Source organism: Festucalex cinctus, chromosome 6 (assembly GCF_051991245.1).
Source record: "Festucalex cinctus isolate MCC-2025b chromosome 6, RoL_Fcin_1.0, whole genome shotgun sequence".
Classification (NCBI taxonomy): domain Eukaryota; kingdom Metazoa; phylum Chordata; class Actinopteri; order Syngnathiformes; family Syngnathidae; genus Festucalex; species Festucalex cinctus.
The window spans coordinates 25,542,223-25,568,666 of record NC_135416.1 but is presented as its reverse complement, the minus strand read 5'-3'; the positions used below and the strand labels follow the sequence as shown (position 1 = coordinate 25,568,666).

The window sequence follows — 26,444 nt, the reverse complement described above, 5'->3', positions numbered from 1 at the left end:
CAAGGTCTATGACAAACTATGCATGCTTAATCCCAAAGTCGAGGCTGGCAAAATACTCATGACTCTAGACTCTGTCCTCAAACTCCAAACATACTGGTGAGTTCAATTTACAGGTTTTTCTTGTTCCTGAATTAAATACTGAGAGGAACTTATCTGTAACTTTATTTGTCTTTATGTGTACTAGGGATGGTGTGGGTGCACTATCATACCAGATGCTGAAGTACTCTAAGCAGGTTACTGTCGCACAAGTTGATGATAAGGGCCTCCTCTTTTCTGGCGGACTCTATGGCATTTCATCACTGCTAATTGCTTCACCGAAGTCCTTTGATGTCAACCGAACTCTCGTCATTCCAGTAAAGGTCAGTTTGATAAAATCCATCTATGAACGGATGTTTGGTTGTTGTCTGCATTTTTGCTTCAGAGGAGAAACGTTGTTTTTCTATCCTGTAATTATAAGCAGCTTCTTTTTAAGTTAGCTTTTATTTTGGCCAAACTGAAATACAAAAATGAGGAACCAAAAACCGAAACACAGAAAGAAATTATAATCACTTAAAAAAAAAAAAAAAGAGAGGATCTTTTTCTCCAATTTAGAAAATATAAGTGCAAGCATTCTGGTTCCTTCCAGTGTTTTAAATGGAAAAAAATAAGCGGCGGTACTCCCCTATGTATATGTATATGTATATGTATATATATATATATATATATATATATATATATATATATATATATATATATATATATATATATATATATGTATATATATATATATATATATATATATATATATATATATATATATATATATATGCAAGGCAAGTTTATTTATATAGCACATTTCATACACAAGGCAACTCAATGTGCTTTACACAAGGAAAGACAACACATAAGCATCAAGAAACAGTAGTTAACATTCAGAGGAAGAAAAATAAATGAAAATAGGTTACAAAATTTACTAAAAAGAACATACAATAACAATCTTAAAACATTATTCAACAAACTTTAAAACATTTAACATAAGGAAGTTTAAAATAATAATAATTAAAAAAAAAAAACTTAATTAAAGCTGTTTAAAAGTCCCTAATCAAAGGTATAAGAAAAAAGCAAAGTTTTTAACCTGGATTTGAAAGCATTTACACTCGGGGCTGACTTCACTTCTGTTGGCAGTCTATTCCATCTGTGTGCAGCATAATGGCTAAATGCAGCTTCACCATGTTTGCTTCGAACTCTGGGTTCCACTAGTTGGCCCAAGTCTGTAGATCTCAGAGCCCTGCTGGGTTTGTACTCAATCAGCATTTCTTGGATATATTCAGGACCCAAACCATTTAGTGATTTATACGACGAGTAGCAGAACTTTCAAATCGATTCTACAACTGACTGGGAGCCAGTGTAAATCCTTAAGTACTGGAGTAATATGTTCTGATCTTTTTGTTTTGGTCAGAACTCGAGCTGCAGCGTTCTGAATGAGCTGCAATTGTCTCATGTTCTTTTGAGAGAGTCCAGTCAGAAGACCGTTACAGTAATCTAGTCTGCTGGAGATAAAAGCATGGATAAGCTTCTCTTGGTCTGCTTGAAGCATGCAGTCCTTCAGTCTGGATATGTTTTTCAGGTGGTAAAAGGCTGTTTTAGTGATGAATTTAATATGATTGCTGAAGGTCAGATCTAAGTCTATTAGTACCCCAAGATTTCGAACTTGGTCTTTAGTTTCTAAAGACAGTGACTCAAGCTGTTTTTTAACAGCAATCCTCTTTTCTTTATTGCCGAAAACAATGAGCTCCGTTTTGTTTTCGTTCAGCTGAAGGAAATTTTGGTTCATCCAGTTGTTAACTTGCTCTAGAGAATGACACAATACGTTAATAGAACTGCTGTCATTTGGGCACATTGATAAATACAATTGTGTGTCATCTGCATAACTATGATAGTCAACATCGGCGTTCTGAAGCATTTGACCCAAAGGTAACATATACAGACTGAACAACAGGGGTCCAAGGACTGACCCTTGAGGGACCCCACATGTCATGGCCTTTCGATCAGATTAAAAATTTCCAATGGTCACAAAGTAACTCCTTTCCTCCAAATAGGACCTGAACCATTTAAGGACTGTTCCATTTAACTCCACCCAAGTTTCCAGCCTGTCTAACAGTATATTATGATCAATCGTGTCAAATGCTGCACTGAGGTCCAACAAGACGAGCACCGATACCTTCCCTGCATCAGTGCTCAATCTTATATCATTCAGTACTTTAATCAGCGCTGTTTCTGTACTGTGATGAGGTCGGAAACCTGACTGGAATTTGTCCAAAAGTCCGTTTAAGCTCAAGAAATTGCTGAGTTGATTAAAAAACACTTTTTCAACTATTTTAGTTACGAAGGGAAGGTTTGCGATTGGTCTATAATTTGCTAGCAGGGAGACATCCAGTGTTCTCTTTTTTAGAATGGGCTTGACGGCGGCTACTTTCAGACATTTAGGAAGTTCACCTGATTGAAGTGAGCAATTAATTATTTGTTGTAAATCGATCTGAACAGATTTCACAATGGTTTTGAAAAAGCCAGATGGTATTGAGTCAAGACAGCTCGTGGAAGGTTTCAATTGCTGAACCAAGTCTACTACAGTTTTGATCCACTGAGTCAAATTCTGTCATGGTAATTAAATTATTCCTGGGTGATTTTAAGTGCTGCATCATTTTGTTATTTTGCTGGTTTGTAACAATGTTTGACCTGATGGCTTGTACTTTTTCACTAAAGTAGCAGGCAAATTCTTTGCATTTATCTGTTGAGAGGAGTTCTGGCGCTGTTTGATTTGGGGGATTTGTAAGTTTGTCAACCACGGCAAATAGAGTGCGTGTATTGTTGAGGTTCCTACTAATAATTTCAGAAAAATGTTGTTGTCTAGCTATTACTAACTCTCGGTTAAAATGACAAAAACATTGTCTGTACAGGTCAAAATGAACTTGGAGTGTAGTTTTTCTCCAGTTTCGCTCTGCTTTTCTGCATTTAGATTTCAAAGTCATTATGTTGGTAGTACAACTCCAAGGTGTTTTAGTTCGGGATGGAATGGTCTTAGTTTTAATAGGAGCAACAGCATCCAAAACATTTGAGATTTTTGAGGTGAATTCATCCAAAAGTTCATCAACGGTCTCTGCATTTACAGTTGGTGATGCAGCCATTAATTCCATAAACGTGTTGCTTGTATTCTCATTTATGTACCTTTTTTTTAATAGAGACAGTAGTTGTTTGAGCTTCTGGGATTGTTTGTAATTCAAAAAACACACAGGAATGATCTGAAATAGCCAGATCTTTCACCTCAACAGATAAAATGTCAACACCTTTAGAGATGACGAGATCAAGAATGTGACCTTGATTGTGTGTTGTACCTTTTACATGATGTGAGAGACCAAAAGTATCAAGTATATGACAAAATTCTATATATATATATATATATATATATATATATATATATATATATATATATATATATATAAATTAGGGCTGGGCAATAAATCCAATTAATTCGATACATTGTCATTTTAAAAAATCGAATCGTTGAAAATTTGCTAAATCGTGAAATCGAATTTTGTCTTCTGGATGATTAAAAGCTGTTCTTATATTCTGTTACATCCAAATGCTTTCATGTGATGTAATTTTGTGTTAAAACTGATCTAGAATCAGTATACGTTACTGGTGTCTGAACATTTTGCACAGGAATTATTTTTGAATAAATTAAACCTTTAAGTAAACGTTTGTTGGATTTATTAGGTTAAAATCGATTAAAATCGTAATCGTCCGGAATGACTGCAAAAATCGAGATTTGATTTTTTTGGCCATATCACCCAGCCCTAATATATATATATATATATATATATATATATATATGTATATATGTGTATGTATATGTATATATATATATATATATATATACAGTGATACCTCGGCTGACGAACGCTTTAGCTCACGAACTTTTCGCCTCACGAACATTAAATTCGCGAGAATTTAGTCTCTGCTGACGAACTACTTTTCGGCGGACGAACCAAACCACGCGGTCGAACAGCACCACGGTGGCGGCCACGAGAAGCTGACGCACGCTCACGGCGTCCCAGTTCGTCACCCCCTTTCTTTTAGTGCGGACGCGGTGTGTGTTTGATAGACATTTTGAGTGTAGTTTTGCTATTATGGGACCGAAAAAGACCCCACCACAGGCTAGTGTTAAGCCTAATGCTTACCAGCGAGGGACGGCGATTCGGCGGCGCGTTTGCATTGTAGTCAATGGAGTTCGCGCCACTAAAAAAAGCGAAAGTGCCATCACGTACCTCAAAAAAGGAGAAAATCGTGCCACGGCTGTTTAGTCCCAGGAAAGAGGTGAAAGTAGTTGGCGGTGCTCACTTTTTGTTGACTCGCTAAAGTGCTCCACTTCCTTGTTCACCAAGGGACACACCTCCTCCGCTCCGGTGAGCACGAAAGTACGAATGAGCGACAACCGTTCCATAAACACTCTACGCGGTGAAACGCTCGCGAATGAAGTAAGTCTACCATTGCTACTATCCTTAAGAACTACCATCACAAAGTAAAATAAAACGACTTTATTATACAGTACAATTTATTTCTTTAATTACAATACAATAGCACATTTATTATACATAAAATAAGGTATATTTTTGTGTAGTTTTAAGGCTTATTTAGTAGAAAATTATGTTTTATAGGGACCTGGGAATGGATTATTCTCATTTTAATGGTTTCTTATGGGAAATAAATGTTCGGAAGAAGAACTTTTCGGCTTACACACACTCTCTGGGAACCAATTAAGTTCGTGAGCCGAGTGGTTAGCACGTCCGCCTCCCAGTTCTGAGGACTCCGGTTCATCAATTTTTTGGCACACCCCTAATACATACATACATATATATATATATATATATATATATATATATATATATATATATATGTATATATATATATATATATATATATATATATATAGAGAGAGAGAGAGAGAGAGAGAGAGAGAGAGAGAGAGAGAGCACAGTTTGCTTTTCTTAACATTTTCTTAACCCAAGAACACACGCTTTGGTTGTACACATCCTTTGGGGTCGAGCATCGAGCTAGGAAAAAAAAAAAACATATCGGGCTCGCTAGGCTAGTATGTTGAATGACGCAAGCACGCTTCTCTCGTGCAGGACAGATATATATATCACAACTGGAGTCGTCATGCGCTCTGTGATATTATATGTAAGTCAGTGGACGAACGACCATCGGCGGAACAGCATTTTGGGATCAAAATATTTATTTTCAAGCGTGCCGGAATGCTGACAGACTGTGTCAGTACGTTCTTTGCACACTGAGAAGTACCAGAACGCTCAAGGGAGATTTTTAGAAGTGCCAGAGCTCCGTACCGGTGCGTTCCGATCCACTTAAAACACTGGTTCCTTCCGAGTGATGTCTTCCTCATTTTAATGTACTTTTATTCTCAGAGGCCCCTTCTCTTGGCGGACGTATGCAATAACATTACCGTTAATTAATTTTGTGTGGCTTTATCTCTCGACATGCTCTTAAAACAAGTCTCCAGCAAAATTTGAATGAAAAGTGTACTGTAGCACATAGGGCTGGGATACAATCTGGATCCCGATACCTTGGTGGCGATCTGATACATATTGCAATATTGGGTGATACTTTAATATTAAAGTTATTAACCTTAAAATCCATCCATCCATCCAACTATTTTCCTGATCGCTTATTCCTCACAAGGGTCGCGGGGGGTGCTGGAGCCTATCTCACCTGGCTATGGGCAGTAGGCGGCGTACACCCTGGACTGGTTGCCAGCCAATCGCAGTAACCTTAAAATGTGTATTTAAAAAAGGGATCATCCTGCCAGGATTGGCCCATTTTTCACTCATAAACTCATTGTTTGTTTGTTTTAATCAGGAAAGTGATATTGGCATGCATTTTCAATTTCATCCCTCTGTTTTAGAAATTCAGGGGGAAAATCGATACTGCGGATCGTGTGAACAACTATCGTGATGTATTGCCAAACGTCCCAGCCCTAGTAACACCAATTATTTACAGCATTTCGGTGTTTCATAACTGCATTTAACAATAGTATAACACTGGGTTGGCATATCTTCTAATTACTACTTGTTCTCTTCTCATGATAACAATATTTGTCAGAATTGTAGCTTATTTGCCTATGTGGAGGCCATGATTAAGTTAGCCACCACATTTGCCAGTCACAGCCACGGAGCTACAAATCTAGATTTGGGAGATGCAATGACATCAATAAATGTGAGGGCAATTGGTTAGTAGACCACAAACCTTATGTCAGCCTAACACATGCAATGGTACTTAAGAGAATCACTTTCAAATTCAGAAGTTAATCTATCAGACATTTAATCTCATTTCAACATTTTCTACTGATGGCATTTCTTCAGCCGCCAAAAGAGGCAATCCTCGGCGGCCTTCTCGCCAATGGCCAAACGCAGATCTCCTGTGATTGTGAAATGTTTTTCTCTCATCATCACATCCTGTTTCATCTGTGGTATTTCTGTATCACTTTTGGACCATTTTTGGGGACAAATTTTCATTACATCCCTAATGCATACAAATGGACTATATGCACAATTCACTTCCGCATTCGCCGGACGAGCGCACCCGCCCTTCCGGTGCAGGCAGACTTCAGCAGAAGACACTGTTAAAGTGATGGAAAACTCCAATCCTAAATCCTTCGCCCACTCAAAAAGAACAGAGGCCGCTTCTTGCTATAACACTGTGTCTATCAGAATTTTAAAACTACTAATTAGATCTCCCAGAATCGTAATTTTGACGGTTTAAGCTCTGGCAATGACGCAATTGCTTAAAATGATTACTACACGGAAGTACAAGGAAAGGTTTTTTTTTATTTTTATTTTTTTTTTTTAATGTAAATTATGTATTGTAGCTCCTCTACAGGTCCACAAAATATCCTACGCCCCCCTCTCCAGTCAGACGTGTATAGGTGAGGTGTTGAATCTTCAGATGGAACCTGCCGGCTAACTGGTCATGACATCTAAGATTTTTATTGTTCCATTTCTATTTTTTTTATTTTTATTTTTTTATTTTAATGAAACGTTATTAGATAAGAATACTTTATTAGTACATTAACATGATAGAATAGGGAGTAGGACTAGATCAATTATTGCAGTTATATGCTCTTCTTCCTACTCCTGTAATTTATGACATTAATGAATTATTTTCTTTCTTCAATTTTTTATTTTAACTTCAACTTATATTTTGTACTGTGTTAATACGTTCAATAAACCAACCAACCCTCTCTGGTCTGTAGCCTCCTCTTCACCACGTCTTTTCACCGACGTCGTCAATATTTTGAATCAGATGTAATGCCTTTCCTTGATGTTTATTTTTTTCATGTCAGCCCATGGTGACATGCTGAAACGTGCTTACTATGGAAATCCGACAGCGTTGTCAGAGTTAAATAATAATGACTCATAAATATTTCATGTTTTTAATACAATAAAATGGCAGCCTGGGAATATACATACAGGCAATGAACAAAGTTTAACTTCCAAAATACAGCTCTGGTTCCGCTGTTAACAATCGGCGCCCTTGTGCAATCGAGTAGTTATCCCTGCCGATTTTAACAAGTTATCACAAAGTGTCTCCAGTGGTCAGCATTAGCATAAGAGGGGAGAAAACAAGGCAGAGTTAATCCTGTCTATCTGCGCACACAGCAGTGATTGCGCGATATACTGTCGTCTCGCCTCTTCTTCGATGCCTTGACAAATGCACGCAACCACATTCATAAGAAAAAATGACGAAAATATACTCCAAGGTTCTCTGAAGGAAAACAAATGGCAATCGCCACTACCGGAAAGGGAGGTGCGCTCATAAATTTTCCCGAAAATACGTCACGGCTATTTATGCATAGAGTCCATAGGCTACATAAGAGCAAGTGTATTGATTCCTCAGAGAGTGGCCATCCCTCATGCTAGACACCTTGGCCCAGTGAGTTGCCATCCACATGTACGAATAAATACCTCCCTCAAATTGAAACCTCCCTTTTCCTATCAGAAACAAGAAATGTATAGTAACTGTAATTGCCTTAGTTCATATTTCATTCCTCTGCCCTTTAAACAGAGATGGAATCTTTAATGTATTTTAATGTTCCAGTCATCTGTGTGTGTGCATCCATGGTTATAGTCAAGGTTGTTTCTATACGTGATAGGCCAAGCCTGTCTCCATTCTTCCCCCACCTTCATCATCCACTCACAATGGCACAACCTCTTACATCCACTATACTGTCTGCTGTGTAAAAACAGTTGCGCAAAATCTTGAGGTGATATTGTCCCTGAAGTCAACACAACCCCTCCTCATCCACCATCCTCATCCCTCAGGTGGTGCCTGTGTCCTATGTGCGCTTCAGCACCAGTCCAGCGTTGTATACGTACACCGGGGAGAATGTGAAATACTTCCCTTTGGGCTTAGTCCTCACCTTGACTGTTCATTTTCACACCAGCACTGGAGAGCTCCTGCACAGCTCCAAAAGCCATCTCACCTTCTCTACTAACAGGTCAGTCTCCACTCTACTTCTCCAGCCTCACCTCTATTCACTGGCGAGTGTTGTGCCAGAGCCACAAGCCACTGAAACGTGTTTGACTTGATGAGTCTTACGTACCAGGCCAACTGCCAACAACCTTAGATAATTAACACAATTGTTTCATGATGACTTTACAAGTGTAATTATGCTTAATAACTTAATGTGATTGATGCATAGGTCAAAATTGAATTGTAATGAAATTCTTAATTAATTCTATAAATTCAGTTGAATTGTCACTTTCAACAATAGTCAAGAAGGAAGTTAATGCCTCCCAAACACCTTGGCGGACCGATCCCCAACTACAGAAGTTGGCTCTTGGGACATGGAATGTCACCTCTCTGGCAGGTAAGGAGCCCGAGCTGGTGTGTGAGGCCGAGAAGTTCCGACTCAACATAGTCGGACTCACCCCCACACACGGCTTGGGCTCTGGTACCAGTCCTCTCGAGAGGGATTGGACTCTCTTCCACTCTGGAGTTGCCCATGGTGAGAGGCGCAGAGCAGGTGTGGGCATACTTATTGCCCCCCGGCTCAGCGCCTGTACGTTGGGGTTCACCCCGAGAGGGTAGCCTCCCTCCGCCTTCGGGTGGGGGGACGGGTCCTGACTGTTGTTTGTGCATATGCACCAAACAGCAGTTCAGAGTACCCACCGTTTTTGGAGTCCTTGGAGGGTGTTCTGGAGAGTGCTCCCCCTGGGGACTCCCTCGTCCTGCTGGGGGACTTCAACGCTCACGTGGGCAATGACAGTGAGACCTGGAGGGGCGTGATTGGGAGGAACGGCCCCCCCGATCGGAACCCGAGCGGTGTTCTGTTATTGGACTTCTGTGCTCGTCACGGACTGTCCATAACGAACACCATGTTCAAACATAAGGGTGTCCCTTGGGTGCACTTGGCACCAGGACACCCTAGGCTGCAGTTCGATGATCGACTTTGTAGTCGTGTCATCGGATTTGCGGCCGCATGTTTTGGACACTCGGGTGAAGAGAGGGGCGGAGCTGTCAACTGATCACCACCTGGTGGTGTGTTGGCTCCGATGGCAGGAGAAGATGCCGGTCCGACCTGGCAGACCCAAACGTGAGGGTCTGCTGGGAACGTCTGGCGGAATCCCCTGTCAGAAAGAGTTTCAACGCCCACCTCCGGCAGAGCTTCTCCCTTGTCCTGGGGGAGACGGGGGACATTGAGTCCGAATGGGCCATGTTCCGCGCCTCCATTGTTGAGGCGGCCGATCGGAGCTGTGGCCATAAGGTGGTCAATGCCTGTCGCGGCGGCAATCCTCGAACCCGCTGGTGGACACCAGCGGTAAGGGATGCCGTCAAGGTGAAGAAGGAGTCCTATCGGGCCTTTTTTACCTGTGGGACTCCGGAGGCAGCTGACAGGTAGCGGCTGGCCAAGCGGAACGCGGCTTTGGCGGTTGCTGAGGCAAAAACTCGGACATGGGAGGAGTTCGGTGAGGCCATGGAAAACGACTTCCGGACGGGTTCGAGGAAATTCTGGTCCACCATCCGGTGTCTCAGGAGAGGAAAGCAGTGCACCATTAACACTGTGTATAGTGGAGATGGGTGCTGCTGACCTCTACTCGGGACGTTGTGAATCGGTGGGAGGAATACTTCGAAGACCTCCTCAATACCACCGACACGTCTTCCTTTGAGGAAGCAGAGTCTGGGGACTCTCAGGTGGGCTCTCCTATCTCTGGGGTCGAAGTCACTGAGGTGGTTGGAAAGCTCCTCGGTGGCAGGGCCCCGGTGGTGGATGAGATCCGCCCGGAGTTCCTAAAGACTCTGGATGTTGTGGGGCTGTCGTGGTTGACACGCCTCTACAGCATCGCGTGGACATTGGGGACAGTGCCTCTGGATTAGCAGACTGGGGTGATGGTCCCCCTTTTTAAGAAGGGGGACCGGAGGGTGTGTTCCAACTACAGAGGGATCACACTCCTCAGCCTCCCTGGTAAGGTCTATTCAGGGGTATTGGAGAGGAGGGTCCGTCGGGAAGTTGAATCTCGGATTCAGGAGGAGCAGTGTGGTTTTGGTCCTGGCCGTGGAACAGTGGACCAGCTCTACACCCTCAGCAGGATCCTCGAGGGTGCATGGGAGTTCGTTCAACCTGTCCACATGTGTTTTGTGGATTTGGAGAAGGCGTTCGACCGTGTCCCTCGGGGAGTCCTGTGGGGGGTGCTTCGGGAGTACGGGGTACCGGGCCCCCTGATGCGGGCTGTTCGGTCCCTGTACGACCGTTGCCAGAGTTTGGTCCGCATTGCCGGCAGTAAGTCGTCTCGTTTCCAGTGAGGGTTGGACTCCGCCAAGGCTGCCCTTTGTCACCGATTTTGTTCATAATTTTTATGGACAGAATTTCTAGGCGCAGCTGAGGAGTTGAGGGGGTCCGGTTTGGTGGCCTCAGCATTGTATCTCTGCTTTTTGCAGATGATGTGGTGCTGTTGGCTTCATCAAGCCGGGATCTCCAACTCTCACTGGAGCGGTTCACAGCCGAGTGTGAAGCGGTTGGGATGAAAATCAGCACCTCCAAATCCGAGACCATGGTCCTCAGTCGGAAAAGGGTGGCGTGTCCTCTCCAGGTCGGGGATGAGATCCTGCCCCAAGTGGAGGAGTTAAGTATCTTGGGGTCTTGTTCACGAGTGAGGGTAGGATGGAGCGAGAGATCGACAGTGAAAAAAATAATAATAATCCGTGCGTGCTTTCAAATTGCCGGGGGAGTGACGTCACGCAGCCGACATGTTCACCCAGCCCATTTGCGACACGCCACCCCCCCCGCTCTGCGATTGGCTGGAGGGGTGTAAACACTGTCTTTCCACAGAAACGGCCCGCTGTTTACAAAACAAACACAAAATGGCAAAATACAGGCTGGGGGATGTGGGTTTAGGACAAAATCACCCACACACATTATGAAAAGTCCATATCTATCAATTGAGAAGTAGTTTGTTTGTTTAAATCCTGTATTTAAAAAGTGCATTTACCTGAGTGAAACCGGCAGACCGCCCCTTTAAGATCCCTGAAGAGTTCTGGCTGACACTTGTGTAAACTATAAGTAAATATTTTGCAGTGTTGAAACTAACTGAACGAATAGTGATTAATATACTTGCTCTGCAAGCAGAAAGTCCCCGGTTCGAAACCACCTCAGGTTTTTTGTTCCCTCCTTCTTCTTTTCTCTCTCTTCTTCCCTCTCGACGATTTATTGCGGCAAAGAGCCGTTTTGTTTCAAACGTTTATTGAAAAATTGGCTTGTGTCATGTTGCATGGCCATTCAGATGAGTGCTCAAACGCAGCGCTCCAACAGCAGACTGCAGTTGGCTCGCAGGGGGCACGGCAATCACATGGGGAGAGGCGGGGTTTTACTGAACTTCCGCGTTACAAAAATGACCAGCAAAACACCTAATATTTCATGCAAAATTACATCGCCATAGTGTGAAAGGTAAGATTTAATCATTATATGCCTCTAGTTAACTTTTGGAAGGGTTATAATACCGTGGTGTAATCCCTTTAACTATTTCCTAATTTACATTTTCAGGGATCTCCCCCCCCCTCCCCGTTAATTTTATTTTATTTGTATTGTTTCTTTATCAGGGATGATCTGGTGCAGGTCATTCCTGGGCAAGGTAACCATACTTTGACAGTGAGGATGGTCAACGCAGGCCTCACACTGCTGTCTGTGCACGACCGTGATCACACTGTTATGGCAGACTACATTCCACTTCCTGTGGCACATGCCATCCAGCCAGCAGAGGCCCAGACGCTGGTGGTGGGAGACGTCATTTGCTTTACTGCTCAGCTGACCAGTCAAGATGGTGAAAGACTTGGAATATGTCAAAATCATGAGAAGAGTTTTAGTTGGTCATCTCATCTTGTAAATCCACTCTTCTCTGCAGGAGGCCATGGTACTTGGAGCTCCTCAGCCGATGCTGTGCTCCAGATAGACTCCAAAACTGGTGCAGCTGTGGCCAGAGACAATGGGGTCGCAACTGTGTACTATGAGATACCTGGTGTTGTAAAAGCATTCAGAGAGGTACAGTATGTTGGCTTGATAGCCTGAGATTATTAATGTTACTGGTATAATTCACTGATACCTATGCCTAATGCTAAATTAACTGTTATTATAAAATGTGTTCACATGGCATTCATAGTTTTGTATGATCGCGATGTAATTATCTTATGTTGTTTGTTGCTTTCCCATGTTACCCCCCTTTCCTTTTCTAGATATTGCTTCTCCCTTGAATCGACCCTGAACAATTTAGGACATAGACATAAAAAAAAGTAGAATACCATAGTTAGGAGACAAAAATAAAAGGACTTTCATTTAGTAGTCAGTTGTATGACGTTCTACTCTTTATTGTATGTATATGTATATCATATTGTATGAGTGGGGTTACTCATGGTATAACAAAAAGATTTGTGGGTACACAAGACACAGAAGGTCAGGAACCGCTGATTAGTAAATACAGTGTGTCTATCATCACCTGCCAGAACTAGATTGTGTCAAATTTGGGCGCAAGACAAGATGATGAACTGGAGAGAAGATGAATTACCAGTACTGTACTTATGTTATTGGAGTGTATCGCAGAATTTAGTCCATCCAATGTATCTCCCTTGAGCTGAATGTAACCTGCATATTTGTACAGATAACTGTTATTTTATATGTAATTAAGCTACACATTTATTTAAATTTGCACAAAATTGAGCAGGTTGTGATTTTATCTGTTCTAGCATGTGAATTGTATTTTGTTTTTCTCCGTGAATGTTAGATTGTGGTGGAATCAGCTACAAAGACAGTTGCAATGGCACAAGATGGCAAGACTGATGTCTTACTCACAACCAGAGGACAAGGAACCAACCTCATTGGTACTGAAATGACTCAACTTTAGTCAACCTATAGTCACTATGATAATCACAAAACTTTACTACCTAAGAATTAAAATTGGGGATCTTCGAAATGTTTCTCCACAAGTAATATATTTGAAGGATGAATTAAAGTTGCACAATGTAACAATTTACCCCAAATGTCTTTACAATAGCCTTTTAATTTGACCATTTATGACTGAAGCATCTTCTAATTAGTAGATTAACACCATAGCTGTTCACTATGGGTACTCTGGCATCTGGCTAATAGTTTTTGGGACAGGATTTGTATTTGAATTTCCCACCCTCTGTCTGTCTACATGTGACATGTTTGCAGTGTGTTTGTGAAGTAGAGGGTGTGCAGTTTCATTTTTCGGACAGAAGTGGTAGTATCGATTTGAAATTCAATTTTAAGCGTTCAGCAGCTTTAAAACATTAGACCAGACTTTGTTTGTTAAAAGAAATACACTTTTGACAATGTCTCCCACGCGACTGAACCATTTGTGTCATAATCCAATGTCCCCTGGTTTTATACACAAAACTCCACTTAGAGCCTCGTAGCCCTCGTACTTATTAAAGTGAAAAACAGACTCACTCTGTTTAGTGTGTTAGCCTAAAGTTTCAATTCAAACTACATTTAACTCTTTGACCGCCATAAACGTTTAAAAACGTTCAGTATAATCCTAGGATTGGCCGCCATAGACGTTAATTGACGTCTACTATGTTTTTTTATGGAAACGGGTGGAGGAAAGCCTTGGGCAGCTGTGATCCAAGTATCAAGCCGATCGGGTTACTATAATGGGTATTCCTGGCCACTAGATGGCTGTGATGAGTCTTTTGGACAAGATCGGGTAGGAGACAACAGTAGAAGAAGAGGCTGAGCTAGAGTGTTGAGGGGGAGACAATGGCTAACTTGGCTAAGGGAGTCAAAAAAGGCTACAGATGGCAAGCAGCTCACGCTTGATCCTTATTTTCAAAGCTCAAAAGCATCGACCAGTGCTCAAGAGCACAGTGATGACGGGGTTAAGTCATAGTTGAAGCGGTGACGCGGCCGTTTCGACCACGTCCTAAGGCCCCACCGGCTAGCGATGCTAATAACGTCCTAAGGCCCCACCGGCTAGCGATGCTAACACCGGAGAAAAGTGGTGCACAACCGAGCACGTCTGCACAGATGACGTTTCATCGGACGATGACGACTACTATGGGTCCGATGCAAGACAGTCTTGGACAGTCTTCCAAAGAACGTGAAGGTAAGCGCTAACATGCTAAGAGATTGCTAGTAAGATTACCTTCCTAACTTTTCGGCGATCTGCTAGCAGCGTGTGTAAATGTGATGATATACACTAAAACATCTATTACCTATACAAACGTGAATGTATATTTTATAGATCGTGCTCACAGCAACGTCCGACCGCTGGTTCTACGACAAGGAAAGGTAAAAAAAAACAAAAAAAAAACGTTTTCAATACACCGCAACAATAAAAGTTAAGTCTTTCGATAGTATTGTAATTGTATATGTTTCTTTCAGCTCCTACTCAAAGTGACCCTTCTCACAGTGAGCAGAACAAAGGTAAAAAGAAAAAAAAAAGATTCTCCACAGCACTAATAAAATATTTGATGGTAAACATCTTCTATAATTTACAGAATGTGCATCAACCAATACATCCAAGAAAAAAAGGTAAACATACACACACACACACACACACACACACACACACACACACACACACACGCATTGCATCACAGTGCTCTAAAATAATATATGATATTGACATGTATATTTGCAGATCCCAAAGATTCTGGCTGGCTTGAAGTTGATGAAGTTGGCTGGCAGCCAACCATCTTCCCCTTTTCTGCAAAACCAGGACCAAGGGATGCTGCAGCAGAGCTGAATTCCCACCTGCCAGCTGACATCCTGGAGCTCTTCATCACGGATGAACTTCTCCAGCACATCGTTCATCATACCAACCTCTACGCAAATCAGTCCATGCAGAAGCAGACTGACAAAAAGTGTTGCGCACGTGTAAATAGTTTGCAAAGAGTTTTCCAAATTGTTTGTTTGGATTGCTACTGTTGCATGTAAATAAACTGTTATTTTGCAATCAAAAATTTGTTTTTATTGTTGGGGTAGTGTTTTATAGAAGTTTAGGTGTTTGTAGAATCACTCATGCAAAAAAAAAGTGCCAAATTCACTAGAGTGCATGAAATAACATCGTTTCACAAAAAGCTTGATTTCTCCGTATTTTGGAAGAAAATAGAGGATTTGGGTGAAACGAAGCTGTTTTCTATTGTTGATTACTGAAGATCTGAATAAGGTAGAAACAAACTTTTTTTTTTAGATGAAAGATGAGACTTCAATCTTTCATTTGGTAGTATCCGCGTTTCCATAGTCCTAACACATTTTCTGTGGAGCTTGAAAGATCGGTAAAATTCTGTAAATCAGCTGGCAGTATGGGTTACCTTTTCCGAAAATGGCTGGCAGTCAAAGAGTTAACAGTGAAGTTTATTAAATCACTCACCCAAATGCTTTCCACACAGCTTCTTCCACCTTTCCATTTGTCATCTAATTTATATAACTACAGTGTTTATCGTAGCCCTAATCAAGGGGTGTCCAAACTTTTTCATTTGAGGGCCACATAGAGAAACTCAGAAGAATGCAAGGGCCACATAATGTTATGAAGAGAATTTGTGTTTAGTCCTAAAAATTGTACAAATAATTTATTTGTGCTTTTGCATATTTAGAACAATGCTACAGTATATAAACCAATTTATTTGTAATATGGCAGTAGGGTTTATATATAGTATAGTTTTGGAATTTTTCATTTTAGTTAGTTTTGATTAGTTTAGTTCTTTAAAAAATGCTTAATTTTAGTTTAGTTTTTTAGTTTCAGTATTAGTATTAGGGTTTTTTTTATGTCTATTATTTGTGCGCAATACTTAAGAAACAGCATGGGAGCAACGTCATGTGAAGGTGCTTTTCTATTGGCTGCTGCTAGATGACGTCACTTCTGTGTGACATACTTTCAAAAGTCATTATTCCGGTTGATATCAAAATAAATCTACTAAAGAAAAAAAAAAATCACGTTTAAAATCATCCCCAAAGGCTCATGCATTAAATTAATTACCAAAGACTAAAACGAAGGACATTTGCTATAATTATTATAGTTAGTTTTAGTTAGTTTTATAAACATAAAATGTAGTTTCAGTTAGTTTTCATTTTTTAAAAAGAATTTTCGTTTTTATTTTGTTTCGGTAATAATATTGTTTTTTATTTTATTTTAGTTTTTTCATTAGTTTTAGTAAACTAAAATAACCTTTAATAGCAACTGTTTTTCGATACCCTCCCTTCTTACTTTGACCATCTCCAAACATTTTTGTTTTATTTTATTTGAACTGAGTCAAATGCCATTTTTAGCATATGTCGCGGGCCACTGAAAAATGGACGGCGGGCCGCAAATGGCCCCCGGGCCGTAGTTTGGACACCACTACCCTAATCTTATGCCAATGTAATGTATCCTGCAGGAATCTGCTCCTCAATCCAGATAGAAGCCATTGCACAACTGCAGCCAGAAACCTCTGTCACTTGCCACATCAGCTTTACCGATAAAGCTGTTCATTTCCCTGCAAGCAGTGTCATTGAGACACACGTCAGCTTTAATTCCAGCAATGGTATGTATGAGTTCACATTGACATGGGGACATAATTCTGTGTTTGATAGCTTTGACATCATGGCTATGTAGAACAAGGTTGTCTTGAACGTAACCCGGGATTTACACCGGATGTGGCTGCGGTGCAGCTGCGGTGCGTTCCGGCGACACAACCAATTAGATTCCATTCATTCGAATGGTGCAATTTACACCGCTTGCATGTGAGTTGCGTGTCGACTGCGTCTCAGCTGCGGCGTGCCGCAGCCCTTCCGAAAGGATAGACCTATTTTCTATTTTTGCTGGATGTCGCATCGGTCGGCCTCCGTCAAATGGCAAGCTAGCACAAAACACATCGAGCGGGACAGGAAGACTGACGCAGTTTCAAAATAATAAAACATTCAACAAAAACAAACAACAAAATAAAACATTCATCCATCCATCCATCCATTTTCTTGTCCGCTTATTCCTCACAAGGGTCGCGGGGGGTGCTGGCGCCCATCTCAGCTAGCTCTGGGCAGTAGGCAGGGGACACCCTGGACTGGTTGCCAGCGAATCGCAGTAAAACACTCACCAGCTCCTATTTTGCAAGCACGTTAGCAAAACGTGATGTGAGCGTAGCCGGGCCTGGCGTTAACGGGCGAGGTGCTCATTCACGGTTTAGACACCAGCGAACATGGACGAGGAGTGGTTTATATTGGAGGTGGAAAGCCACAAAATAAAAGTCCACCTCTCTTTCTGCTTCTCTGTTGAGCACAGACTGTCTGTGTGTTTGTCGTTGTTTTTAATGCCACCTGATCGCGCGGTCACGCGAGACACGGCGGGAAGTGGTCGGCGACGGAGCTGCCAGACCGCAGCTGTGCGGAGCCGGTGTGAGTTGGCTAAAAAATTGACGCGTCCGGAGCACGCAGTCAAGACGCACCGCACACGCAACCGGTGTAAATCCCGGGTAACTTGTGCTGTAATTATTCCATTTGAATGTTTACAGGCTATAAGCTCTATCTATGTGGTCCAAGGAGTGTATTTAACAGCACCCATAAAAGCTGCCATGTTGATATGGTGGGGTCGTCAAGACCACATAAAACAAGGCCAATACATTATCGAGACTAGAGAGTATCGAGATTAGGGTTGCCAACTGTCTCGTATTAGCCGGGACGCCTCGTATTCTGGGCTAAATTGTTATGTCCCGTACGGGACCGCATAAGTCCCGTAAAATCATTCTCAATTCATTCACTAAATGCAGCAAACGGCATATTTATTTTTGGACCACAGCAACCGTAGGTTGACAAGTGACAAGGAAGTTGCTCGTAGCCAATAAAATGACGCTGGGTGTGACGTTGTATTTGGAGATCTTGCAAGGTAGAGAGACAACTAATAATAATTTAAAAAAAAAAGCGAGAGAGAGAGAGAGAGAGAGAGAGAGAGAGAGAGAGAGAGAGAGAGAGAGAGAGAGAGGCACTTCCTGGTTTCGTCACAGCTTCATGTCGCCTACACTCACTCTAAACGCCGATCTTAATACGTCTTCTCCGAACGTATCAGCAGGAGCAATACAAGATGTATTCTCGTACTATTTATAAACAAATACTGCGAGAATTTAGTTTGCTGGCAAGTTTGTAATCAGCGCTTAACACAGCAAACTGCACTCTACAGGTCCTAGATCAGCTAAAACGGCAATGTTACTAAGCACGGCACCTGTCAGCCAATCACAAGCATCAGGCATCGTCACCTGCATTTGTTGTAGCGGCTTATACTGCTTAAGTGGCTAGATGATAATAATAATAATAATAATAATAATAATAATAAATAATAATAATAATAATGTGTAGTGTTGTGGTGACTTGCAGAAGTTAGGTTTATATTTCACTGCGATTGTTTTTTCTTGTGTACTTTGCTTTAATTTCATTGTTAATGGTTCTGACAAAATGATGATGCCGACCAATCTTGGCGTAGCAGCTGGAAAAATATATTACGAAAGAAAATTTATATTCACATTCTTACTAATGAAATGTGCATTTAGAGTTTCTCCCACACATTTCATACTTATTGGTAGGTGTGGCAACGCAAGCTTTTTGTTCATTAAAATCCCGTTTGGACCTCTCTGCCGCCTCACCCTGCTTCCTCGCATTTGGGTCCACAATCACACCCCAAACGTAACAGCATCACTGTGTGGGATGTTCTACAAATTGCGCATGCATGTGTTGTGTGTGTGGCTTGACTGATTAAAATAAAAGTTTTCCCACTCACTTGAACATGTGATCGTGTGAACGATATAACGTGAGGACTCACAGGAATTCCAGTGATGTCAACTGTGTCAGCCTGGAGGAGACGTGTTGCCATTGCAATGCGTCGCTTTGCATCACATTTATTATTTTTTTGCAACTGTTTCTTTATTGAACATACAAGCATTTCAACTGACAAAATATACATAGAGATAGTTTTTTTCTTTTTTTACACACAATATTCCCCCCAAAAATGTAACAAATTAGGTGAAAGGCTTCAAATGTATTCTGTTTATATACCTAATAATTACCTTTTTTTTTTTTACTTATTTTAAAACTTATCCTTTCCTCGAACACCAGTGTTCTCATTTCCCTCTAATTTAATATGCTAACCAATTTTTCCTTATCCACAGTGTTACACAAGTTCACTAAATCCAATACCCCTGAGGGAATTTAAACAATAAGATTAAAATTAAATACAATACAAAAAACAGTAGAACATTTAACACCACAACATTTTAACTTCTGTAGCCAAACACTGGGGTTTCCCGTTAAGATCAAACAAAATCCCATCTTATTACTCCTGTATAGTCTTTCCATTGTTTCCAATTTATTTCAAATTTGTCCACCTGCTGTCTCAAATGTAAAATTTCCATCCCATATATATTGTACATCACCTCTACCCAATCCTCTGTGTTATGGTGCTGTGAGGCAAAGCAAGGCCAGGACCCAGGATGCAGAGAGAGAGACAAAGTCCACAGTTTATTGTTCACAAAAGTATCAACAGAAAATCACCTTGCTCAGGGAAAAGTTCTAGAAAACAAAGTAGCAACAAAAAACACCTTGTTCAGGGACGAGAAAACACTAAAGCGCAAAGTAGCAACATAAAACACCTTTTTCAGGGAAACACTAGAGACCAAAGTAGCAACAGAAAGGGTCACCTTACTAGACTGGTAGAATGGGAAACAAAAACCACTACAAGCCGGAGAACAGGAACTTGATTACCAAAGGGTGTTGCAGGAGGAGACAAGCAAACGTAGCAGGTACGGCGGCTAGTGAATCTTCCAGCACAGAACCAAAGGAGGGGCTGGTTAAATAAGCGGTTGACTCATCAGGCTGATGAGCCCCAGGTGTGGGAGCAGGCCTCTGCCTGCGATGTTGGCGCCGCCTCCTGCCACACTCCGGAACTGCAGTGAGAGAGAAAAGAGAAAAAACAGAACCATGACAGTGGGGAAAGCCGACGGAAGTAAGCACAGGGGTGTAGTTTTTGGTCTGCAGGCAGGTTCTGAGAGAGGACGGCCCCCACTCCTGAATCAGACGCATCCACCTCTACCACGAACTGCTGCTCGGGATCTGGGTGGGCGAGAACAGGGGCATTTACAAAGAGTTCTCTCAGCCGGTTAAAAGCACATTGAGCATCAGTGGACCACACGAAGGGAAGTTTGTTCCGGGTCAAATGCATGAGAGGAGCCGCTATGCTACTATAGTTACGGATGAATCTTCTATAGAAATTAGCGAACCCAAGGAAACGTAGCTGCTTCCGATTGGCAGGCACAGGCCACTCTTTGACCGCTTCGATTTTGGTGGGGTCGGCCCTGAGTCGCCACCTTTTCTATCACATAGCCCAGGAACTTAACAGTGGAAACATGGAATTCGCATTTCTCAGCTTTAACATACAACTTGTTTTCTAGTAACCTCCCAAGGACGTCTTACGTGACCCACATGCTCCTCATGTAATCGAGAAAAGATGAGAATATCGTCTAGGTATGCAAAAACATTCTTATCTAGCAAGTCTCTAAGTACATCATTCACAAATGACTGGAATGTTGCTGGAGCGTTTGTGAGCCCAAAGGGCATGGCCAAGTATTCAAAATGTCGCAAATGTGTATTGAAGGCAGTTTTCCATTCGTCGCCGTCACGTATCCTCACCAGGTGGTAGGCGTTTCGGAGGTCCAATTTGGTGAACACCATTGCATCGTGGAGGGGGCTGAATGCCGCGTCCAGGAGCCGCAGAGGGTACCTGTTCTTAACTGTGATGGTGTTTAAGCCAGTGTAGTCAATGCAAGGGCGCAGAGTTTTGTCCTTTTCCACAAAGAAAAACCCTGCGCCTAATGGAGAAGAGGAGGGTCTTATAAGTCCTGCAGCTAGTGATTCGGTAATGTATTTTTCCATTGCTTCCCGTTCGGGTTTGGTCAGGTTGTATAGTCTGTGTGTTGGGAGTGGAGCCCCAGGGAGCAATTCTATACCACAGTCATAGGGTCTATGGGGGGGGGGGGGGGGGGGGGGCACGCCAAGTCTTTACTGAAAACCGCCTCTAAATCGTGGTATTCTCTGTGGACATTACTAAGGTCGATATCTTTTTAGGAGGGGGAAGAGCTAGGGCCCCTGGCGGATAGAGCTGACTTTAGACAGTGGGCATGGCAATAGTTGCTCCAGTTCCATATAGTATCTGTGGACCAGTCTACGTGGGGGTTATGTAGTTTCAACCAGGGAATCCCTAGAATTGCGGTGTTGAGTGGGGAGGAAATCACATAGAACTCAATTACTTCATGTTGGTTACTAGAGAGAGATTAATGGGTGTGGTCCGGTGTGTAACCCTTTCTAGAAGCCTTCCGTCAACTGCAAGAACCTTCTTGGGGGAGGTCAGTGAAGTCAGGGAGAGATTGTGGTTTTTAACGTAGTCAATGTCTATGAAATTGTCATCGGCTCCTGAGTCTATCAGCACCTGGACAGGTAATGAGCATAGTGATGTGTGAATCATACCTGGAACATGTACTTGGGAGGAAGAAGGGGAAGATATTCGGCTCACCAGTGCCTCCCTTCCTACTGGTGAGCCCCTTTTGGCAACTCTGGGCAGCTTGCCAGGAAGTGGCCCCCCTGGCCGCAGTACAGGCACAGTCAGTTCCTCATGCGTCACTGTCGTTCAACAGGGGTGAGTCGAGCCCTGCCCAACTCCATGGGCTCTTCGCGAGATGTCGTGCTGAACAGGAGTTCGGGAGCAGTGACAGATGAGGCGGTGGGGTTCCCCATGACGGTTGAGCTGGACGGTGAGAAGGTCGGTGAGCGATGAGCCAGGTTGATCATCTTCTCCCGCCATCTCTCCCTGAGCCGATTGTCTATCCGAGTAGCTAATGTAATAAGGCCATTCAGTTAGTTACATTCTTCCCGTACAGCCAACTCATCTTTTATCTCCCCACCGAGCCCCTTTTGAAAAATTGTTTGTAGCTCAGAGTCCCCCCACCCACTACTGGCTGCCAGAACCTGGAAAGATGACGCGTATTGAGAGACAGAGTGGCTACCTTGACATAAATCCAGCAACTGGCCAACCGCTTCCTTGCCTCGCACCGGGTGATCAAAAATGCTTTTCATTTCTCCGGTAAACTGTTCATAATCGTTTAGCAACTGACCCTTGGCTAGCAATCCAAACCATATCTTAAGTGACACTTCCAACCATGGGTTTTCACCCTCTTTAATATGTTTTCTCAAATCCTTATCCCCAATTATAGCTTGAATTGGGACACCCTCTGATGTGCTAGCCTCAATATCTTTCCATCGAGCCGAGTAAGAAGGGTTGTACGCATTCAACAATGTCTTTAGTTGTGCGCATCACTTTTTTTTTTAATCCACAAAAAGGCAACGGCAGACCCAGCTTGCTACATAAATATGACGTCCGCGGTTATTCGGCAGGGGGGTGAGCACGTTCTGGCTACCGCGGAAGTAGATTTGTATGTCAAAGGAGCTGCGTCTGACCGCCCCCACCCCCCATCCTGATTGTCATTGGCTAACTTTAGCTGTCAATCTAAGCCAAACGTGAAAGGAAGTTACTTCACGTCACACCCAGCGACTCATTTTATTGGCTACAAGCAACTTCCTTGTCACTTGTCAACCTACGGAAGCAGCCGTGGTCCAAAAATGGCAAAGATGCCGTTTGCTGCATTTCGTGTAAAAATTGAGAATTGTTTTACGGGACTTTTGAGGTCTTGTACGGGACATAACAATTTAGCCCAAAATACGGGGTGTCCCGGATAACACGGGACAGTTGGCAACCCTACAGTCCAGGGTGTACCTACTGCCCAAAGCCCCCTGAGATAGGCTCCTGCACCACCCTTGTGAGGAATAAGAAAAAAAATAAAAATCATTTTGTCTATATGTATATGTATACAGTAAGTACATATTGTATGACTAACCCAAATTCACTCAGTGTTGTTGACTGTGTACTTTGTAGTGTTAGCTTTCAGGTTTATTGCTGAACCAAATGATCTACTTCCTGCAGCCAAAGCAACAACAGAGGACGCTTTAGAGTAGAAATCTGTCCCGCTGGTTCTGTCTTAAGCTCAGCCCATTTATTGGTGTGTTGAATAATGTTAAGCTAAGAACCTCCCATGTAACATCTTGGGGCTCAACTAATACCTGTCTGACGTGTTCATTGTTTGTTTTTCTGTTACCTTGCTTTTGACAATGCCATGCAAGTTGACTTTGGCTGTAATATTGAGCGTGTTTGGAAATGCGCTCAGAGGGTCCCTTGCACTACACACTTAGAGTGTGAATGTTTGGAGAGGCAAAGCGTGCTTCCCTCCCATTACTTCCCAAATACACCAGTGTGTTGTACTGCATGTATTTGTTTTGTTTACTACTCAGCTCTGTAGTAATCAACTAGCTAGCCCGCACAGCTTGCTAACGTCAACGTTAGCCAGCCAACAACTACCACCTTAAGAAAAGCCTCAGACCTAATGCAACTAAATTGCAAACTTCTGAGTAAAAGTTCCTAACTTATTAACCTGAGAATTATTCACGGTAGACGAATGGTGAATGACATTTACACCCCCTCTGTCAAACAGTAACTCACTTGCTTATGTATTAGATAAAACTGACTCCATCTATGAGAATTAATAACGCTCAGGCACTCAGCTTTTTTTATTTTTATTCATTTTGACGCCTGCTTGTATAATTTGTTCACTCCAAGAGCTTAAGGAACAGAAGGACTTACACTAACAAGTGTTGCTTCTTCTCATTCTGTCAGCCTCAGTCTCCTGTTGTCTTTTTGCCATTGCAACAGGCTTGTACACGTGCTCCCTGACCTTGCAGCCAATGGAAGTGTATCAGGCCGAAGAACTGAACAGTCCCATGACCAGCCTGCTGGTGAAGGCTGGCCTAGAGGGTAGCACCTTCTCTGGGGAGCAGGTCAGCGCCACAGTAAGAATAGAGCCCGGCCTGTACACCGACCTGCCTGCTTTGACGCTCTCAAACGTCAAACCATCTGTGGAGCTCACAGTCTTCGGTCCAGTTTCTGCCCTAGCAGACATGGAGGTCAGGGGCAATGACATATTTCAGAAAAATAATGATGCCTGGTTTGTGTAAGGAAAAATCTTTTAGTGAGATATCTTTCTGTGTCTTAGGTGATCTCCAGTTCTCCCGTCATTGGTATTCAAGAGATTGAGGCACAACGCGACTTCCCGAGTTTCACAAAGTACACCATCAGGCTTTCAGATGTGCGAGTAGCTGGCTCTGCTTCCATTGCCATCTACAGCGCCTCCACGGGTCAGAATCTCATCATCCCGGTCACTTTGGCATACCAGGGTGAGCCTAGTGGAGACATACAACTAGGTCATCCTGTGTGGGTTCATGGTAAGCCTGACTTTGTTTTGATTCCTGTCTGACACGCATAAGCAAATTCTGAAATTCATTAGAGATGACATGGGTTTCTGCTTCCCCCGCTGCTTGTGCTGCCTCTGAATGACCAAATGTTGTTGTGATGTCAAATGTTACATGCAGTTGCATTTGTTCCCCAGAGGTCGAAAATGTTCGGAAATACTGAGACAACATGCACGGTATTTTAACTTTTAAGTTTGCAAATAAGTCTTAGAGGAAAAGTCCATTTATTTAAATAATTTGGTTCAAAAAGTGGAATTTACATGTTAGATTAGTTCACCACACACAAAATGAAAGATTGCAAGTGTCCATGGCCTCACCGAACTCCTCCAATGTCCGAGTTTTTGCGGCAGCAACCGCCGAAGCCGCGTTCCGCTTGGCCAGCCGGTACCTGTCAGCTGTTTCCGGAGTCCCACAGGCCAAAAAGCCACAATAGGACTCCTTTTTCAGCTTGATGGCATCCCTTACTGCTGGTGTCCACCAGTGGGTCCGAGGATTGCTGCTGCGACAGGCACCGATCACCTTACGGCCACAGCTCCGATCGGCCGCCTCAACAATGAAGGCGCGGATAATGGCCCATTGTCCAATGGGCCATTCCCAATGTCCCCCGCCTCCCCCAGGACAAGGGAGAAGCTCTGCCGGAGGTGGGTGTTGAAACTCTTTCTGACAGGGGATTCCGCCAGATGTTCCCAGCAGACACTCACAATACGTTTGGGTCTGCCAGGTCGGACCGGCATCTTCCTCCATCATCGGAGCCAACACACCACCAGGTGGTGATCAGTTGACTTCTCAGCCCATCTCTTCACCCAAGTGTCCAAAACATGCGGCCGCAAATCCGATGACACGACTACAAAGTCGATCATCGAACTGCGGCCAAGGGTGTCCGGTGCCAAGTGCACATATGGACACCCTTATGTTTGAACATGGTGTTCGTTATGGACAGTCCGTGACGAGCACAGAAGTCCAATAACAGAACACCGCTCGGGTTCCGATTTGAGGGGGCCGTTCCTCCCAATCACGCCCCTCCAGGTCTCACTGTCATTGTTCACGTGAGCGTTGAAGTCCCGCAGCAGAATGAGGGGGAGCGCTCTTCAGCACACCCTCCAAGGACTCTAAAAAGGGTGGGTACTCTGAACTGCTCTTTGGTGCATATGCACAAACAACAGTCAGGACCCGTCCCACCACCCGAAGGCGGAGGGAGGCTACCCTCTCGTCTACCGGGGTGAACCCCAACGTACAGAGCCGAGCCGGGGAGCAATAAGTATGCCCACACCTGCTCTGCGCCTCTCACCATGGGCAACTCCAGAGTGGAAGAGAGTCCAATCCCTCTCGAGAGGATTGATACCAGAGCCCAAGCTGTGTGTGGAGGCGAGTCCGACTATATCTAGTCGGAACTTCTCGACCTCACTCACCAGCTCGGGCTCCTTCCCTGCCAGAGAGGTGACATTCCATGTCCCAAGAGCCAACTTCCGTAGCTGGGGATCCACCCAGCCTACTCTGCACCCGACCCCTTTGG

The 26,444-nt window shown here is 43.2% G+C and overlaps 2 protein-coding genes across 5 annotated transcripts in view; both read left to right on the top strand.

Moving 5' to 3' along the window:
* The window catches only part of LOC144020796 (nuclear pore membrane glycoprotein 210-like), a 128,209-nt gene that overhangs the window by 68,504 nt on the left and 33,261 nt on the right, over window positions 1–26,444 (top strand). For all 4 annotated transcript variants that reach the window (XR_013283972.1, XM_077524598.1, XM_077524597.1 and 1 more), the window contains 9 exons: window positions 5–96; window positions 185–359; window positions 8,373–8,548; window positions 12,148–12,368; window positions 12,450–12,586; window positions 13,323–13,419; window positions 16,939–17,085; window positions 24,336–24,586; window positions 24,676–24,904. Coding sequence is in view for 3 of the 4 variants with exons in the window: in XM_077524598.1 (XP_077380724.1) it covers window positions 5–96; window positions 185–359; window positions 8,373–8,548; window positions 12,148–12,368; window positions 12,450–12,586; window positions 13,323–13,419; window positions 16,939–17,085; window positions 24,336–24,586; window positions 24,676–24,904 (1,525 nt within the window). In the remaining variant the exon portion in view is untranslated. The remainder of the gene's footprint in view (window positions 1–4; window positions 97–184; window positions 360–8,372; window positions 8,549–12,147; window positions 12,369–12,449; window positions 12,587–13,322; window positions 13,420–16,938; window positions 17,086–24,335; window positions 24,587–24,675; window positions 24,905–26,444) is intronic.
* Window positions 13,895–15,983, top strand: LOC144020284 (uncharacterized). Its single transcript, XM_077523596.1, has 6 exons — window positions 13,895–14,666; window positions 14,805–14,851; window positions 14,945–14,986; window positions 15,061–15,094; window positions 15,204–15,428; window positions 15,955–15,983. Exons 1-6 carry the CDS (start codon window positions 14,540–14,542, stop codon window positions 15,981–15,983), a joined length of 504 nt encoding a protein of 167 aa, XP_077379722.1. The 5' UTR covers window positions 13,895–14,539.